This window comes from Lathyrus oleraceus, chromosome 7 (assembly GCF_024323335.1).
Source record: "Lathyrus oleraceus cultivar Zhongwan6 chromosome 7, CAAS_Psat_ZW6_1.0, whole genome shotgun sequence".
In the NCBI taxonomy this organism is placed as follows: domain Eukaryota; kingdom Viridiplantae; phylum Streptophyta; class Magnoliopsida; order Fabales; family Fabaceae; genus Lathyrus; species Lathyrus oleraceus.
In genome coordinates, this window is record NC_066585.1 from 214,368,923 (window position 1) to 214,390,122 (window position 21,200).

A 21,200-nucleotide genomic window follows, 5' to 3' on the forward strand; every position below is an offset into this window, starting at 1 on the left:
TAGCCAAGAAAAATGCAAAGTATTAATTCAAACCAATTCTACAAAAGTGAATAAAGGTTTTTCCTTAAATAAATTTACAAATAAAGTGTGATAATTATATAAACAACATGTATTATTCTATTTCATTTTTATTATTATATTTTATATTTATTGTCATGACCATTCTTAAAAAACAATTTAAAAAAATAATTTAAGCCCAAATCCTGTTACCACGTAAATCTAATGGAAACAAATTATACATGGAAGCCAATCGTCCCTACTACCCTCTTTATATTCCCTGGCGCGTGCTACTTCACGGTGAATTTGGGAAAAGACCAATCAGTCAGATTTGGCAATAAATGAAAGCAGACTTGGTCACATGTTTTTAAAAAAAGAAAATAATGGTAATAATTCTCAATTTAATATCCAGTAACTGCTCCACCTTAAAACACTTATTTTATTTCCTAATACCCCCACTTTCTCTTAACTCAAAAACAAAAGCTGAAGCCATCAAATACTAGGAAAAGAAAACAAACATGGCGACCAATATGAACTCCACGACAACGCTAAGGAGCAGTCACGGTGGCGCCGCCATAATCTCGCGGTGGTTCAACCACCCAAAACCCTACCCCACATAAACCAAGCCCTCTGTCCAGGCTTGGATTTCCAAAAAAACAATCCATTCGTCCAGATCTTGAATCCCAAACATAACCCTAAATTCTAATCAAAACAACAACAATCACAGTTTGAAGCAAACAAAGAATGAGGGCTTCGCATGCATTAAGGATTCGATCACGAAGGCAATGTGAGGAGATTGAAATAAGAGCAAAGGAAACCAACCTGACGGCGGCGCTCTTCAACGAACCCTGGTAAGCACTCTCCTTCGCGATTTCCTTCCTCTGTTTTCGTTTCTTGGTGATGATGAAGTAATACCGTGTTGTTCTTGCTGTTGTGTTCTGGGTTTTCAAAAACAAATCGTTCTGTTATCTCATGTGCCTGTTTCTTTTCGTTAACCTCTTAGGGTTTTTTTAGAAAAAATTGTTGTGTTGTTGCTGTTAACTTTTTAGATTTTTTTTTGAAATCTTGCTCTGTGTTCGTGTGAGTTCCTGAGGGTTTTAGAAAAGAAATCTCCGTCCTTGTTGTTATGTTCTAATGAATCTTTTATGGTGAATTTCTTGAATCTCAAAAAAAACTCCCTGTTGTTACACTTTTTCTCCAGATTATATGGGATTCTACTTTTGATAATTTGTTACAGTTTTAAGCTATTGTTGCAATTCCTTTTCAGATGTTCAAATTAGTCCTCTAGATAAAACTTTGAACTGAGTAATTTAATTAATTGTTTTTCAGTTCTTTAAGTGCTTTTGAAAAGTGCTTTTTATTTAAGCTATTTTTTCACTCTGCAGGTTACAACGTGAAGTGACTTGATGGAATGGAAGGTTGGATCCACTCTATGAGGCAATTGGATTTAGGAGCATTTTGGCCTGAAGAAAGGTTTTGGCCGATGGTTCTTCAAAAGCTTTGTTCTCAACCTCTGTCATTGTTGCAGCAACTTTTATTTGGATTTGTATTGTGGAACTGTTCTTGAATGGTATGTAACGTGTGAAGTTTTTTTTTAAAAAATGTTTATGTAATTAATTTTCTTTTTGTTTAATAACAACTAAATTTTATTTTAATATTTTGTTTGTATATGTCCCATTAAGGTGTTTTAAAATTTGTCTTGTTATCTCAATTAGAACCTGTTTGGACCATTATGAGTCATTCAACTTAAGAGGTTACTTTTAGCATGTTTTTTTTTAAACAAAATACAACCGTGACCAAGAGTTAAAAATGAAACATGTTATTGCAATTTCAACTTTAATCCAAAAACAACATACTTTCAAGTATGACACAAAGAACCCAAATAATGGTTGATTTAAAAACCACACAATTCTAACTTCAACACATGAATCTAAATATGGTGCTTTAATTTAAAAACAACACAATTCTAATTTCAACACATGAATCTAAATGTGGGACTTTTAATTTTAAAAAACACAATTTTAATTTCAACACATGAATCTAAATGTGGGACTTTTAATTAAAAAAAAAACAACACAATTCTATTTTAAATACAAAAATCTAAACATGGGACTTTTAATTTTAAAAAACACAATTTCATTTTAAATACAAAAATCTAAACATGGGACTTTAAATTTAAAAAAAAAACACATACATGTTTCTAAAAAATGCAAATTTAATTTGGGAATCCATGAAGAACTTAGAACTTGATATAAATATTTGGGATGAGTAAATGGACTAGTAAATAGTGATCATAGAAATAATAACATGGCTTTTAACACTTACTGATAAAAAAATAGGTTTTGGATTAGTAATGTAAAAAGATTCAAACCATATTTTAGATTATGAACACACTTATGCAAATGGGCCTTTGAAATAAAAAGATCTCATGGGTAAACCACAAATGGCCGGACAAAATTGGGGTATGACAGTATACACAAACAAAATATATCACACAATATGGTCCGAATGGAAAAAGTGAAAAATTTCATTAACATAACCAATTAAAATGATATGAACAATGTCAAATGAAATAGAGTGCTAAAAGTAAATTGCATTAAAGTAAAAGCTTGAAATTAAAAGCTAGTAGTTAATTGGTTAGAAGTTAGTATTTATTTGCTTTTACTTTTCATTTTAATACATTCTTTGGAGAACACTCAACCCACTTATCACAAGCATGAATCCTTGAGCCAAAACATCTTCCAAAGGAAGGAAAGAAGGCCAAGTTTCCACACAATACCGTGAAAGAGGGGAGACTTACAATCTCACTAACTAGAATGCTTATGCCTTTTATGTCACAAATTTAGCGCTATGTTAAGCAATCGTAATTGGACTTATGTAAAAGTCACAACTATTTGAGGTCGAGCAATAGAATTTTGGTGTTAATGCATGTTAGAGACATAGTATAATGGACTATACTCATGAAACATACCACACACAAAAAGAATATGCAAAAGGTGTGACCTAATCTCATCCATACTCATGTCAATTTTTTCAATCAACTAGCATTAGGACTTCGAGATGTCATAGGCCAAATGAGATGAATGCATAAAGAAGGGGAATGAGATGAAGAGGGACGGGAATGGATCAAAACACAAATTGGTCAAAGGAATACTTTTACCAAATTAATATCATCCATTCATTTTGGGAGATGGAATGTGCATTCCATCAATCCCCTAAATCCAATGATATTAATTTGACAAAGTCAAATCAACCTTGACCAAGGCCAAACAACAAGAGTCAAACATAAACAAGCCATCACAATTGGTCAACAAATTTATTTGACATTTATTCAAATTAAAAATACTAAAATAGTGCATTTAAATTATATATGCTTTGTCCAATTCCTAAAATCTCATCAAAACACCAAAGAAATGACCATGAGATTTATCATAGGTCAAACAAGGTCAAAGGACCTTGGAGAAAAAAATTCATAATTTTTGGACATTTAAAAATATTTTTAAACAATTAAAAACAAATGCAAAATCAATTAATTCATAAAAAATATTAATAATGATCTAAAAAATAATTTTAGTTCAAAATATGAAAGAGAAAAATATTTGAAATTTTTTGGTGAAAGTCCCATATTTTTTGGATCAATATTGAATTTAATATGAATTATTGAAAATAATGCAATTAAAATAAAAATTTAAAAATCAGAAAAAACGTGGACCAATTGATTTCTCTCATTAATTGAGGTGACAGATCAAGTGGCCAGAAATGCGCGTTCTACCATGGTCATTAGTCAACGCGTGGCAACATTGGTAATTCAAATGCGTGCTCCAGAAAAAAACAATTCAAATCAATCCAAAGGCTCAGAACCAAGCCAGCACATCACCGGCGTCCAAAGGTCGGTCGTCTTCTCCTGGGACCCTGGCCGGACTGGTTCACTCGTCACCATTGAAAAAATAAAAAAGGAGGACATGATCTGAAAGAAAAAATGGCGTAGAGCACGAATCTGACCTCAATTCACTCTAACTCCAAGTATATTGACAGATACATGGAGTTGAAATTTGAGGTACACGAGCTAAGTTGCTTCGATTTGGCCTCAAAGCAACTCAATCTTCTTGCCTACATTGGTAGGACTTCGGACAACCAAAGAATCAATATAATTGAGCAAGAATTTGAGAGAATCGAAGAGTTCAAAATTTCTGGAAAATACCTTCAATGGAGGTCTGGATTCAACTGATCTTGATCTTGCTTGTGCTTGATCTCACTCCACTTGCTTGCAGAAGAAGGATTGGATGCTTATAAGGCTGTGGATTCCTGGAGATTTGAATTTCAAAACAGTGGAAATTCAACCTCAAATTCAAAAGAATTTCTCAGGCTTATCCTTTGCAAAGTGAGGGTTTGATATGGGGGATCAAAGTTGGCGCCAATGTGTGTGAAATTCTGAGCATATGGAGCTCTATTTATAGCTGAAACCATTGATATTTGCACACTTGAAATCACTTTCCAAATTTGGTCATTGATGATGCATGGGTGCATGGGCGCGCATAGGCCATAAAAATCATTTCCATAAGTCCACAAATGAATGTTAGATAGTTTGAATTCAATTTGGATTGCAAGGCAAGTGTGCATTTGGATTTGAAGTTTGATCCTTGCCAAGTGATGACACCACGTTCATGCCATGCGCAACCTATGCATTCCTTGCCCAAAATGAATGAATTTAAGCTCTTTGGAAAGGCGAGATCAAGAGGAACAACTTTCATTTTCAACACTTTTTCATTTGGAGCTTGGAACTTGAAGAAATTTGAGGTGGAAGTTTGGAAATTTTTGACATATCAAAATTTTTCTAAGTGTCAAGCCATATGTCTCAATATTCCACCTTGCTTAACTTTTTATATGAGCTTCAAATGAGAAAAGTGTATTCATAAAAGTTATATCTATCTCAAATACCTTCAAAATGGTCACCAGTTTCATGTCATTTGGATTTCGAATGATAGAGTTATGCATTTTTGAAGTTTGGAAAAATCACTTGATCAATGGTATAGGTCAAAGGTGACTTATAATGTAACCTCATATCACATGCTTAAAAAAGTTGAATTGGCTCCCACTCTAAATATAAAAGTTGAAGTAGACACATTGAATTTGATTGTGCAACTTGGAAATCTTTCATCTCATAAAAATTGAGCAAGTTATGGCCTTGGGAAGTTGACTTTCAAATTAGGGTTTAGACAAAATGACCTATAATGTTTCAACATAGGAAATGATTTTCCAAGCAAAACTAGATTTAGGTCTCAACATGAAATTTGTTTGTAATGTCATGTAGAGTAATCTTGCTCTTGGAATCATTTTCATATTGTGTAAATTGTAGGAGATAGGGTCTAGGGAGACACAATTTTGATCAGATGAATCCATCTGGCCAACCACCATCAACCAACTTGCTAAGTTCCAATTCTCTTGACTTTCTTGGCTCATGGTAGATAATATATGCATAAGATGATGAAATTTGAAGTGTACCTTGAGAAATTTAATCAATTGGTGAGATAGCTTGTTGGAGAAGTTACTCAACATACCCAGTCAAACTAGGGTTTCCAAGGCAAATCACCCTCAAACTCTTGAAGAAAACTTGATCAATATAACATGTAGAGACCATTGGGACTCATATATGATGTTCATAACCATTCTTGAATCAATTCTTGGTTGTGATCTTTGTTCATGAGGGTCTCAAACCCTAGATGTGAACTTGATGAATCAATGGAATCATGCCCTTCCTACAAAAGAGTTAAACAAATGCAAAGACATTTTTTCGGTATTTTGGTTAGTGAAATGATAAAATACAAGTATGATATAATCACAAAGTGCTTGGTGATCTCTCCCAAAACAAAACCCAATGAAAGAGGGGTTAGGAGGATGCCAAGGTATGATCCGAATGCTAATGCTTATGACACTACGCCAAATAAGGGAAAAGAGGGCGTTTATTATGGCCTATAACAGCGCTTTTAAGCGCCCTCTAAAGTGGCGCTGGCATAGGTAAAGACAGCGCTTTGTTTTCCTGGAGAAAGCGCTGTCTAAAGTGGCCACATTATAGTGCGCTTTCAGAAAAAAGCGCCCTTTGGAGTGGTCCATAAAGGGACACCTTAGAGGGCGCTTTCTGGAAAAAGCGCCCTCTAAAGTTGTCAATGTAAAGTGTTTAGAGGGCGCTTTCAGGAAAAAGCGCCCTCTAAAGTTGTCAATGTAAAGTGTTTAGAGGGCGCTTTCAGGAAAAAGCGCCCTCTAAAGTTGTCAATGTAAAGTGTTTAGAGGGCGCTTTCTAGACAAAGCGCCCTCTAAAGTGTTAGTTATTTTAAAAAAATTTGTTTGAAAAACAGTGGATATTTAATTGGTAACCTGTTCGCATGCTGCAAAAGTGTAAAATTCATATTGATTTCATCCTTTAATCCAATGTTATACACCATTAATCCATTGATATATACAACATGAATCCATTTATATACAACATTAATCCTCCATATATACAACATTAATATATGATTCTTTGATCAACAATATACAACAACATATTCATGATTTAGTAAAAGTACAACAACAATATACACTATTAGTCTCGAAAGATCCATAGCAACCAACACCCAGTGACCACTGTATCCAAAAGTTGTCTAGTAGTTCTAACCAATACTAAACAAAATAACGCCCATCCACCCATGATGAATAATAGCAAGTGTGCATAATAGGCAGGAGGAACTGCATACAAGATAACATTTTTGTTAAACTAAAGTTTTGTATAGCCTAAAACAAAAACAAGCAAAGGGAATCGAGTAACAAACCTATTGAGACAGATCGAGTACACCTCGCATAACTGAATGGAAAAAATAGTATCAAAAGGCTTCTAAAATTAAATGAAAACAGTACAAGTTTAGAAAACATTAATTAAGATTAAAAAAGCAAATCATATCATTACGTGTAGCACAAGTTATTGGTCAAACTCTGTAGCTGGTCTGCAGTGAATTTATTTTCATCATACAGCACATGATAATGCGTTGGTCGACTAGTCCCCTGCAAAAAGAACACGTCCAAATGCAAATAACACAGAACTGTCAAAAGGCGATTGAGCAACAAATAGTAAACAATGGCATAAAGTTAAATGACATAGCTAATATTACCTGAATTCCTGCATGGCTGTTAAGGTAAAAATCAAATTCCCTAGGGTGACAAATGCTGGTGTCTACCACGATTCCTTTGACAATTTAGAACAACAAAATCAGCAAAAAGTGATAAATTCAAATGATAATATATACCAGCTGCGTTGAGAAATATATTGAAAAAACCTGGCATAATATTTCCACTTCTATCGGTCTCTTTGGGGTTGACAGGAAAGAGACGGGTGTGATGTCTCTTTTGGACCACTACAAAAGTAACTTTAGGTAGATACCCATCCTCTATTGAGACACAAGCCTGATGAAAAAAATTAGTTGGTCTTCAGCACTCCAATGTACTTCAAATTTTACACCCTTGTCTCTTGCACGAATGATTGACTTCATAATAGCCATTTTACCTGTAATAAAGAAAACAATTAAAATCAGATGACAAATGTAAAAACAATTAAAATCATAAAAGTCATTTTACCTGTAATAAAGAAAACAATTAAAATCATTTGACCTGTACCTTTTTCACTAAGTTCTCTTTCTTTTCTTGGTTGGAATATGTTCTACATGTCTCTTAACAACACGGACGGTTGGATTGATCCAAATACCCTCATTATGATCATTTCTAATATATGAATCATTTGATATAATATTCTCATCTTGATCATTTCTGGTAAACGATTCAATCTCAACATCAATATCACCTTGATCTCCAGTGTTTTCATCAATTACTTTGTTGGAAAAAAGAACTATAGACCATTTCGTACTTTTCGGATCATTGACATAGAACACTTGTCTAGCTTGAGAGGCTAGAATAAAAGACTCATCTTTGTATCCCACCCTATTAAGATCCACTTGCAAAAATCCTGACTTATCCATTCGAATGCCGTTATTATTTTCAACCCACTTGCAACCAAATATAGGAATCTGAAACTTCTCATAATCAAACACCCAAATGCGCTCGATAACACCAAAATACGACAGATTTGCAAATTTGGGGTTTAAGTCCTTCACACTTGATATGTGCATTGCTTCAGCTACCACGGTGACACCACTATTCTGCATAGTACTTTTATCATCTTGTTCTTTGGTATAAAATGTGTATCCATTAATCGCGTATGCGCTATAAGAAAAAACATGGAAACTTGGACCATATGCTAAGCATCTCAACCTTTCTGTTATTGAAGCGGGATCTGAATAATACTTTGAATAAATATGATCCTTAAACCAAGGTATAAAACATCGATTGTGCTCTCGTACTATCCAATTTTCATTTCTATTGGGATTTAAACCTCGGAGAACATCCTTGTGAATTTCAACATACGGCTCAACCTCATTCTCATTGTGCAGAACATATAAATGCACTTGATCCCGTTCGACCCTTGATACTGCCACGATTTTATTTCCAATTAGATTTTTTCCTTCTTTCTTTTCGACAAGCTGAGACTTGGGGAGTCCGATTGACTGAACATTAGACAAATATTCAGTACAAAACTCAATCGCTTCTTCAACAATGTATCTTTCAACCATACAACCTTCTGGTCGACTTCGGTTCTTCACGTACCCTTTTAATATTTTCATATAACGTTCAACAGGGTACATCCATCTCATATAAGCTGGTCCACACAATTGTGTCTCTTTCACAAGATGAACAACTAGATGTACCATTATGTCAAAAAATGATGGAGGAAAAAACATTTCAAGCTCACACAAAGTAATAACGATTTCTTTTTGCAACATTAGTAAGATCGCAGGATTGATCACCTTACTGCAAATTGACTTGAAGAAAGAACACAACTTAGTTATAGAGCTTCTTACTTTTTCTGGAAGAATAGAACGTATACCTATTGGGAGAAAATGTTCCATTATAACATGGCAATCATGGGTCTTTAAACTCTTTAACTTGAGGTCTTTCATAGACACAAGTCTTCTAATATCTGAAGAGTACCCTTCTGGAACTTTAACTTCACTTAGAAACTTACACAGTGTTTTTTTCTCCTTTCTAGATAGAGTATAAGCAGCAGGAGGTAGATATGTTCGTTTTCCTTTCTTCAAGGGTCCTAATTCAGTTCTTATTCCCATCGCTATCAAGTCCTTTCTTGCCTTAAGGCCATCCTTAGACTTTCCTTGTATATTGAGTAACGTGCCAATAACACTTTCAAATACATTTTTTTCAATATGCATAACATCAAGAAAATGTCTCACATACAAGGACTTCCAATACGACAATTCAAAAAAAACTGACCTCTTCTTCCACCCACTTTTGACAAGTGTGTGGGCAAAAGGCTTGCCAAACTGAGTATCCAAATCTTTCACCTTTTCAAAAATTTGATCACCCGTCAATATAGGTGGAGCTCTGCCTTGTTCTGTCTCTCCATTGAACGCCTTTCTCCATCCACGGTAGTGATGATTTGAATTTAAGAATCTCCGATGACCGAGAAAGACATTCTTCTGACCAAACTCCAAGCGCTTCCAATCTGTTTTATCTTCACAAATAGGACACGCACATTGACCTTTTATGCTATACCCTGATAGATTTCCGTATGCTGGAAAATCATTAATTGTGCCAAACAACATCGCCCTCAAGTTGAAACTTTCTTTCCTATATCCATCATAAACCTCCACACCGGTCTCCCACAAAATCTTTAAATCTTCGATTAAGGGCTTCAAGTACACGTCTATGTCATTCCCTGGTTGTTTAGGTCCAGAAATCAACATAGACAACATCATGTACTTACGCTTCATACATAGCCATGGAGGTAGGTTATAAATCATAATAATCACAGGCTATGTACTGTGTGAGATACTCTGGATACCGTGTGGGTTCATTCCATCAGTAGATAATGCCAAGCGAAGGTTTCTTGATTCTTCTCCAAATTCAGGATAATCATTATCAATTTTCAACCACTGTGGTGAATCTGCCGGATGTCGATACTTTCCATCTATAATTCTTTCATCTGCATGCCAGGTCAAGTGTCTTGAATCGGTTTCACTACGAAACATGCGTCTAAATCTCGGAATAACAGGAAAATACCACAAGACTTTTGCTGGAGACAACTTGTTCTTATATCGCGAGACACCGCATTTAGGACACTCATTTAACGATGCATACTCATTTCGAAACAAAACGCAATCGTTTGGACATGCATGTATCTTATCATAGCCCATGCCAATAGAGCACAACATCTTTTTGGTCTCATATGTTCGATTGAGAAGAACATTATCCTCAGGAAGCATATCTTTCAAAAGGGCTAATAACTCTGTGAAACTTTTATTCGACCACCCATTGCCCGCCTTTAAGTTGTACAACTTTAATACCACAGACAATCTTGTGAATTTAGTGCAACCATCATACAAAGGTTTCTCTGCATCACTTACCAACCTCTCAAACATTTCGGGACAATCCTTAAGATCTCCTTCAAGTGCTTCTGCAATCTCTTCAACTCGATCACAATCGTATGTATCTGCGCCACTATAGTTTGAGGCATAGGTCGTACTATCCCCCGGTTCAACATTATCGTTACTTTTCTCACCATGCAAATTCCAACATGTATAACTTCGATCAATTCCATGCCTCATTAGATGCGATGTCAACTGAACTGCGTCAACCCGTTTCCCATAACAACAACCCAAGCAAGGACATATCATTCTACTGGGGTCTTCGGCGTGCGCAACGGCAAACTTAACGAATTCTGATACCCCATTCTCGTACTCTCTCGACAATCGATTGGAAGACATCCATGTATTATCCATTACTAATTAGAATAAACAAAAAACAATTTCAGAAGAGTTCAAACACATTCGGACCTAGGTTTCTAATGATACTGGTGTTGACACAAAATCATATGTTCATAGGTCGTATAACCCTAACTACTGGGTAATGTAGTCCCATTGCATGCGCTATCATGGTCACTAAAAACCAACCGTCAATTTCCTATTGCATCCGCTATCATGGTCGAAACAAACGTAGAAGGAGGAAACGCGCAGTAATAAGGTAAAACAGAAATTGGGCAAAGCTAAAACAAAGCAATAACATAAAACAGAAATTCGGAAAAGCGTGTACCTTTGATTGGTAGAAGGAGGAAACGCGCATGTAGATCTAACAGAGGTGGAAGGAAAACGCCTCAGAACCCTAACGTGAAAAAGAACGAAAATAACAGATAGTGAAATAACAAAACGCGCAGTATGTTATAATTTTAATGTTTACTAAAGGGGACATTAGAGGGCGCTTGTGGAAAAAAAGCGCCCTCTAAAGGGGGCCTAAGAGGGCGCTTATGAAAGCGCTCTCTAAGGCTTTCCAGAAGCGCTTTATAAGCTGGAAATGCACATGGACTTATAACAGCGCTTTATTAAAAGCGCCCTCTAAGGGTAACCTTAGAGGGCGCTTTCTAAAAAGCGCCATGTATTGTTGTCCCTCTATCTCCTCCTTATTTTTTCGTTTCACCTTAGAGGGCGCTTGTGGAAAAAAAGCGCCCTCTAAAGGGGGCCTAAGAGGGCGCTTATGAAAGCGCTCTCTAAGGCTTTCCAGAAGCGCTTTATAAGCTGGAAATGCACATGGACTTATAACAGCGCTTTATTAAAAGCGCCCTCTAAGGGTAACCTTAGAGGGCGCTTTCTAAAAAGCGCCATGTATTGTTGTCCCTCTATCTCCTCCTTATTTTTTCGCTTCACCTTAGAGGGCGCTTTATTACAAAAGCGCCCTCTAAAGTGCGCTGTCTATTGCTCCTTATTTTTCGCTTCACTTTAGAGGGCGCTTTTGTAATAAAGCGCCCTCTAAGGTGCGCTGTCTATTCCAGTTTTTGGCGTAGTGTGATGAAATTGCATGAGGGATCTTAGGATAAAAATTGGAGTTTTACACATTAACATAAACAATTAGAATGGTATAAATAATGGAAAATGAATAAAGACTAAAATTAAATGACATTAAAGTAAATGACTTGAAATTAAAAGTTAGTTGTTATTGAGTTAGAAGTTAGTATTGTTTTACTTTTGCTTTTCATTTTAAGTCATTCTTTGGAGAACACTCAACCCACTTATCACAAGCATGTATCCTTGAGCCAAGACATCTTCCAAAGGAAGGAAAAAAGGCCAAGTTTCCACACAATACCATGAAAGAGGGGAGAATTACAATCTCACTAACTAGAATGATATGCCTTTTGTGTCACAAATTTAGTGTTATGTTAAGCAATCGTAATTGGACTTATGTAGAAGTCACAACTATTTAAGGTCGGGCAATAGAATTTTGGTGTTAATGCATGTTAGAGACATAGTATAATGGACTATACTCATAAAACATACCACACGCAAAAAGAATATACAAAAGAGGTGGCATAATCTCATCCATACTTATGTTCATTTTTCAATCAACTAGCCTTAGGACTTTGAGATATCATAGGCCAAAAGAGATGAATGCATAAAGAAGGGGAATGAGATGAAGAGGGAGGGGAATGGATCAAAACACAAATTGGTCAAAGGAATACTTTTACCAAATTAATATCATCCATTCATTTTGGGAGATGGAATGTACATTCCATCAATCCCCTAAATCCAATGATATTAACTTGACAAAGTCAAATCAACCTTAACCAAGGCCCAACAATAAGAGTCAAACTCAAACAAGCCATCACAAGTGGTCAACACAATTATTTGGCATTTATTCAAATTAAAAATACTAAATAAGGCATTTAAATTAAATATGGTTTATCAAATTCCTAAAACCTCATCAAAACACCAAAGAAATGGCCATGAGATTTATCATAGGTTAAACAAGGTCAAAGGACCTTGGAGAAAAAATTTCAGAATTTTTAAAGACTTAAAAGTATTTTTAAACAATTAAAAATAATCACAAAATCAATTAAATCATAAAAAATATTAATAATGATCCAAAAAATAATTTTAATTCAGAATATGAAAGAGGAATTTATTTGAGAACTTTTGGTGAAACTCTCATATTTTTTGGATCAATATTAAAATTAATATGAATTAATAAAAATAAAACAATTAAAATGAAAATCAGAAAATAGCAAAAAAAACGTACCACTTGATCTCCCTCATTAATTGAGGTGGCAGATCAAGTGGTCCTCAGCGCATGTTCCACAATGGACACTAGTCAATGCGCTACAGGGATGGTATTCAGAACCAACGCGTGAGATTAAAACGTTTCAAGTGAGATCAATGGCTCAGAACCTGTCCAGCACACCACCGACGTTGGACGTCCGGTCACCTTCTCAGGCGAGGTCCACCGGACTGGTTCACTCATCACCATCAAGAAAATGAAAAAGGAGGACATGATCTAAAAGAAAAAATGGCATAGAGCACGAATCTGACCTCAATTTCAACTAAATCCAAATATATAAAAAGATATGAGGAGTTGAATTTTGAGGTGTGTCAACTGAGTTGCTTCGATTTGACCTCTAAGCAACTCAATCTTCTTGCCTACATTGGTAGGACTTCAGACAACCAAAGATCCAAGAGAATTGAGTAGAATTGAGTGAGAATCGAAGAGATGAAGTTTTCTGAAAATTACCTTCAATGCTATGCAGTTCTTGATGTTGCTTGCTCCAAACACGATCTGATCACACTTGAAAAGCTAGCAGGAAGTGATTAGAGAGGTTGCAAGGCTTTGGATCCTAGAGTTCTTGAATCTCCAACAGTTGAGATTCAAACTCAAATTTCAAATGGAAATTTCTCAGGTTTTCCTTTAGAATGAGAGGGTTTCAATGGGGGAAAAGCTGGCGCGCAAAGTGTTTCAAATAAGCTCAGAAGCCTTCTATTTATAGCCAAAGTTGCACACTTCAAAAATTTGTCTAAAATTGGAAATGTTAATGGCACGAGTGCATGAGCATGTGCAGGCCCATGATGCAATGCAAAAAGGTCCAAAATGATTCTAATTGAGGTATGAATGAAGCTTGAATGGCAAGGCATTGTGAACTGAAGTTTGTGTAATTGATTTTTTCCAATGATGCAGCCCTGTTAAAGCCATGTGCATACCTAACAACCCTCATCCAAAATTTATGAACTTGGGTTCTTTGGAAAGCTTGGATCAAGGGGAACAAGTTTGACGTTCAACACTTTTTCATTTACAGCTTGGAACATGGAGAATTTTGAGGTGGAAGTTTGGAAATTTCAACATGTTGAAAAAATTTCTAAGTGTCAAGCCATATATCTCAATATTCCACCTTGCTTAACTTTTTATGTGAGCTTAAGATGAGAAAAGTGTATTCATAAAAGTTGTATCTCTTTCAAACACCTTCAAAATAGTCACCAATTTCATGTCATTTGGATTTATAATGATAGAGTTATTCATTTTTGAAGTTTGGAAAAATCACTTGTTCAATGGTATAGGTCAAAAGTGACCTATAATGTAACCTTATATCACATGCTCATAGAAGTTGAATTTGCTCTCACTCCAAACATAAAGGTTGAAGTATAAATATTTAATTTGATTGTGCAACTTGAAAATCTTTCATCTCATAAAAATTGAGCAAGTTATGGCCTTGGGAAGTTGACTTTCAAATTAGGGTTTAGACAAAATGACTTATAATGTTTCAACACAGAAAATGACTTTCCAAGCAAAACTAGCTCTAGGTATCAACATGAAAGTTGTTTGGAATGTCATTTAGAGTAACTTTTATCTTGGTTTCATTTTCATATGGTTAAAATTGTAGGATATATGGTCTATGGAGACCCAGTTTTGATCAGATGAATTCATCTGGCCAACCACCATCAACCAACTTGCTAACCTTCAATTATTTGGACTTTCTTGGCTCATGGTAGATCATATATGTATAATATGATGAATTTTGAAGTGCCCCTTGAGAAATTTGATCAATTGGTGAGATAGCTTGTTGGAGAAGTTACTCAAGATACCTAGTCAAACTAGGGTTTCCAAGGAAAATCACCTCCAAACTCTTGAAGAAAACTTTGATCAATATAACATGTAGGAATCTAGGGAAATCATATATGATGCTCATAACCATTCTTGGATCAATTCATGGTTGTGCTCTTAGTCATGAGGGTCTCAAACCCCAGATATAAACTTGATAGATCAATGGATATCATGCCCTACCTACAAAAGAGTTAGGCAAATGCAAAGACATATTTTTGGTATTTTGGTTAGTAAAATGATAATGTACAAGTATGATACAATCACATAGTGCTTGGTGATCTCTCCCAAAACAAACCCAATGAAAGAGGGGTAAGGAGGATGTCAAGGTATGATCCCAATTCTAATGCATATGATAAAATTGCATGAGGGATCTTAGGGTCAAAATTGGGGTCTTACAAACTCGTAGGTCAAATTCACCTTTTTCCAAATCTCTACTCCTTTTTAGCCCCTGCACATTGGTACAAATGTGAGAACCGCATCAAGTATCTAATACCCATGATGCAGACGTGGATAAATTAATTTCAATAACAAAAATACATGAAGTTGAAGTCTTTACTCCATTCTTCTTATCTTCCAGGTACTTTGGGCAGTTTCTCTTCCAGTGTCCGATCTTACCGCAATGGAAGCAGGTGTCTTCCTTTGTTATTCCTCCACTAGGCTTCAAAGCAGGAGTTGTGGGTTTGGGTTTGGGTTTGGCAACTTTCTTGCCTTTCCCTTTACCATCCTGCTTGGTGGGTATTTTGTTTTGTCTCTTTCCATTTTCGATCATCAGAATAGACTTCCCTTTTGACTTCAGGTTCTGCTCAGCAGTTCTTAACATGGCTAGTAGTTCAGGAAGAGATTTGTCCATACCATTCATATTGAAATTAATGACAAATTGGTTGAAGCTATCAGGCAACGATTGTAAGATCAAAGCAGTCGCAAGTTCCTTTCTGAGGGGAAAATCCAACCTCTCAAGGTTCTCCATATACCCAATCATCTTAAGCACATGGGGACCTACAGGGGCTCTCTTAGCTAATTTGCCTTGAAAAAGGGCTTTTGAAACTTCAAAACTTTCATGCCTTGTCTGCTCTTGATAGAACATCTTCAGGTGTTCGATCATATTGAACGCTGACATGTTCACATGTTGCTTTTGCAACTCGGAGTTCATGGTAGCTAGCATGAGACAAGCAGTTTCATTGGCATCATCGATATGCTTCTTATAAGCATTTATTTTTGCCTTAGGTGCAGAACTAGGAGGTTCCTCTTCAGGAACAGGTTTCTCCAAGACATACATCTTTCTATCATGTTTGAGGACAATCCTCAGATTTCGATGCCAATCCAGAAAATTTGTCCCAGACAATTTTTCCTTATCAAGGATTGATCGCAAAATATTCTTAGAGGTGTTTGTTATCACGGTAATCTACATGAAAAATAATGAAAATATAAGTATCACTAAAATAACATACTTAATTAGGCCTTTAATTAAATATGCTCCCACTATTTTACTCAAAACAAATGACCCTCACCATTTGATTTGGAAAATTCCGTTGGAAGAGTTTCTAGTGGGTCGAGATCCACATTTCACTTTGTTTTAAGTCCGCGTAGGCGGATTACACAAAACTAGGTTATTTAGGTAGGAACTCCTTCCAATTGTATCTAGTACAACTCTCGAATATTTTAATTGGGTGAATAACTCCTTATTCCAATCCATCACATGGATCATTTCCAATTCTTGCTTCTAAAGGTATATAATCAAAATAAGAAAAAGTGGAAACTTCAAGTAAGAAAAAGATAAATGGTATGGTTCCCTGACAGTGTAAATTTATTTTACACTGTCAACCAATGACGACCATACATCCCGTCAAATCAGACTAAAAAATTTAAAATACTTCTATAACATTATAAAATGATATATTCTTATTGGATTTTTTACGATCTAAGTGCATCACCACTTGAAAGGTGAGAGATAACTTTTAAAGGGGATACAGCTTATTCTAATAAGGGATTGAAAGCTTGCAATCATAATTGCAGTCTCCTTATAAGGGTTTTTAGCATTACCACCCTACTGCAATTGCATCCATTTGATAACCGATTTTCTCCTTAGAATCTGTTTCTTTCTTTTATTTCATTCTGCATTCAAACAAAACATGTGTTCTTGGGGTGAAAGATTCGGTATTTCTACTAAAATCTTCACCTAGAGTATACAAAACACTATCTTCTCCGGTCCATCTTATCACTGTTTCTACATATAATCAAATAAAAAACACTATAACTCAACATTCAATATGGATTTTCATTTATCTTACAAAAAAGGGGTTTGAATATGGTTGAAGTCATATATTTTTTCTGCATGTAAATCCCCAATGAGCTGGCCTAAAACTGTATCCCTCAGTTAAGTCAAAGTTCTGTTACATGATCATGTAAATTGCAGGGATGTTACCATCATCACATGCTACACAAAAATGACTTCAAACTTGGCACAAGGATTGCTTTCCAAGTGACCCCTGAAATCAACATCCCCATCGAACGCGAACGTATAAAGAGCCTGCCTTTGTGTCAAACCCGCAGGGTGTATTCTGTAAATCTTTAATTCATCGCCACCTTTTAGAACTTCCGGTCTTTCAGACTTCCATACAGGAACATGATTCAGGGATGTGAATTTCGCAAGAACAGCAGACTTTAAGGCCTCCAGAGTTAAATTGCCGGATCTGCCGATTTGTCAAAATTACGAGTTATTATCATTTGTCTTTGAAATCTGACCAAACACAATAATAAGGAGTGGAACGTACCTCAAGTAAATGGACTCCATCTCAAATCTCCCCCTTTCTCTCACATAGATATGATATACAGTTTCTGACCCTCGAGTGCACTTGCAAGGGCGTTTCTTGAGGGCCGGGCTTTTTTCTTCCTTCTCTCTACTCGATGTGGCCAAGTGAATGCAAAGGCGGCAAGATGAATGTACAGCTGCCATATCCACAAGGGCCTTGAAGGAATCAGATGGGCCGTCAATCTTCCACCTATTAGTAAAAAGATAACTTAGAATTCATCCAGAGATGATCGTGAAATACAGAAAGATAACAAAATCCATTCGAAATTTAAAATCAGATAAGCTCGAGATGCCTCATTCAGAAACATAGGATTCAATTTTGGTATTAAGTTCTTTGGTGCAATGTAAATAAATAACTGAATGATTTAAATTCGAGAGAGGAATGCAGGAAAGGAAGGATAACTCGAGAAAATAGTTTGTTTTCATCGTGTAAATTTACCTAATTGATTGATTATATGCTTCCGGGTTTTCTGATAAGTATCTCATGGTCTTGGCAATGGACTCGGCATCCTTTAGCTCTTTAATATGTAAAACTGAACCAGGAGAAGGAGCAAAATCTTGAATATTTGGAGCACCAACAACCACAGGGATAGTTCCTGCAATAAGAGATTAATTTGCACAAGAAGCTTCGTAAGTGGGTATTGCCGATACCAAATGGAACAAGAACCAAAATAATGTACTTTTTCGGGATAGACAAAACAAAGTATCCTTGAATCCCAAGAACAATGATTTTTCATATATGTTGAATATCTAGTAAATGAAAGTAAGAAAGGTGAAGGTAGATAGTTAAATAATTCCATACCAGCCACAAGGGATTGGAAGAATTTTTCAGTAACATAATCCTCCTCGTTAGAATTTTCAAACGCTAAGCTAAATTTGTAGTGCTTCAGAGTTTCCACTTTGTTCACTGCTAAAAAAATAAAATATTCATCATAAAAATACTCATTAACAAAATGCCGACAATATTAATCTCAAAAACTAGGAAGCAATTGCAACCATGATACGATCTTTCAACTTTTAAAATCTGCAATCCAATGACTTTCTTCCTCCGTATTTCAAACAAGATAACCCAGCAACAAAGGGGATGATGCAACTTCAATTTCGAAAACATTGTGATAAGAGATTAATATATAAGTTTATCAAAATTATTAAGTTACCTCTTCCATCATGGTTCCTATGACAACCACCGTAAGAGTCAATGGAGATGTTTGTTCTTTCAAGGGCCTCAAGAGCTTGCAACCGGAAATTCCGAGCACCGCAGTTGGAAATGAACGCAGCTGCAAGAGCTTTTTCAGTTTTTGGCTTTACCGGTGCCATGATGTTATACTCGGCCCAGGAAAAATATCCAACAGGAACATCAGATGATAGACTAGTTGTCATTACAATGTTATATCCCTTCCTAATATACAATAACATAGTAATATCAGCTTAATTATCAACACTTCCATGTATCTCCATAGAGCTATAGGGCAATAAAAAACCATCATAAAATATGCAATACAATATTAGGCAACATATAAGAAACAAATGATCCAATTCAACACTTTACAACAGTGCTTACCCACCGTCGTGCCATGGCAAGATTGTTCTCTGGATAGTAGTGTGCAGATTCCATTGATCGTAGAACACTTTCCGTTCCAGCTTGTTGAGGTAAACCAAATGTAGCATCAGGTCTCTGGTTCCCATTTAACCCAAACTTACATCCCACTGCACATGACGTCCACTCCTGCAATTGAATGAACTAATAACTTTAGACAGACAAGAAGATTTTATAAGAACGATCATCACGAGGCAACATATACTAGCCAAACTGGTGTTTTCTAGCTTTCTCATTCATAAACAGTTTGATCGTGCTATGCTCAAAAGCAAAAACCCATGATAAATCTAAAATCTTGCCTCTCAAAATCAAATTATACATACTTTGGTTGCCGAATAGAACATTTATTCAGATAAAGAATTTCATATGCAATACATGTTCAAAACCTGCAGTTTATAATCACGGAACTATAAGTCTATAGCTCCCCACAACAACCAAGCCTTATCCCATTAAGTAGGGTCGACTACATGGATCAACTTTCGCCATTATATTCTATCAAGGACTATGCTTTTATCGAAATGGTTAAGCTCGAGATCTTTCTTAATAACTTCTCTTATAGTTTTCCTAGGTCTTCCTCGACCTCTAGCTATTTGACCCCTCTATGAGGAAATAAACTCTATGAAGCACTCATAGAGACACGGACTCCAGACACCGTCGACATTGGTAATAATTTGAAAAAAATGAATAAATTGAACTTAATCACAAGTGTCGGTATCGGTGTCCAACACTGATACGGACACTACGCAGGCTGACAAAACTACAAACCAGATTAAGAGCATAATATGACTGAATATGCTAACAGTACCCTAATCAACCAACTTTGAAGAAACTACAAACTACCCTTTCATCCCTCATAAGCCAAAAGGTCTAAAATCACATATGAGCAAGATCATAACTAGATTGTCTTTTCAAAAAAGATGATAATGATCAACTACTAATCTTAAAAGAAGATAATAAGCAGAACCAAATAAACCTGTTCAGCACCAGAAACAAAAACAGGTTCCTTAACAAAGTCCCTTAAATATGTAACAGCATCCTCTCTCTCCAACCATTCTTCACAGCTTTCATTCCTTGATTCCAAATTTCTATCACCAACCACCATCTCTAACCCCAAATCACCACTATCACCAACCACGCGAGACCCATAGAACAAGTCAGCCACCATAGCTGCATTCTTCGCCATATCCAACTTCCCCAAAAACCCGATCTCTGCAATAACCACAAGAGCCACACATAAAGGCAACAAGCTCGACCATTTCTTCTTCGCAAGCGCTGCACCACCTACTGGCGAAACGGAAACTGGTAAACCCTCATGGGTTTTCGTCTCTGTTCTCGAGCCTCGTTGATTCGAAACGAGACCCATCAATTGATTCCACCCCCAACTTTCAATTCCTCGATTCTCCCACTATTTTATCACCCAAAAACTGCGATTGGAAAAGAAAAAAACGAAGCTTGTGGAGGTAGTTGAAATGGGCAGCGTTACAGACACGATTTCATATTGGTCGAGGGTTGAAGGTTTTAGTTGCGCCTCCTTCGACGAAAAAGAGATGCAAAGTTTGCACTTTAGTCGGCAATGGGGCAGAGATTTTCCATATTCAAAGTCTACGGAGGGCTTTGGTGAAGTGAGTGAAACCAATAAGCAACAAATACAAAACGACGGTAGAAGAGAGAACAAGGCTTTGTTCTAACACAAATCCTATGTTTATTTATGATTTTGGAGTTTGGACAAAATGATTCACAAAATGATTCACATAGCTGTGTCCAATTTATTAATGGGCTTTT

The 21,200-nt window shown here is 36.0% G+C and overlaps 1 protein-coding gene across 2 annotated transcripts; it reads right to left on the reverse strand.

The window, feature by feature from the left end:
- Positions 1-17,267: 17,267 nt before the first annotated feature.
- On the reverse strand, positions 17,268-21,200 carry LOC127101427 (glycoprotein 3-alpha-L-fucosyltransferase A). Of its 2 annotated transcripts, none has more exons than XM_051038855.1 (7): positions 20,392-21,200; positions 19,387-19,547; positions 18,979-19,220; positions 18,624-18,728; positions 18,261-18,417; positions 17,784-18,011; positions 17,268-17,702 (listed from the first exon to the last, which is right to left on the reverse strand). In XM_051038855.1, exons 1-7 carry the CDS (start codon positions 20,779-20,781, stop codon positions 17,447-17,449), a joined length of 1,539 nt encoding a protein of 512 aa, XP_050894812.1. In that variant the 5' UTR covers positions 20,782-21,200; the 3' UTR covers positions 17,268-17,446. The 2 variants fall into 2 exon arrangements, with proteins under 2 accessions (XP_050894812.1, XP_050894811.1); XM_051038854.1 differs by having other exon boundaries at positions 18,624-18,731.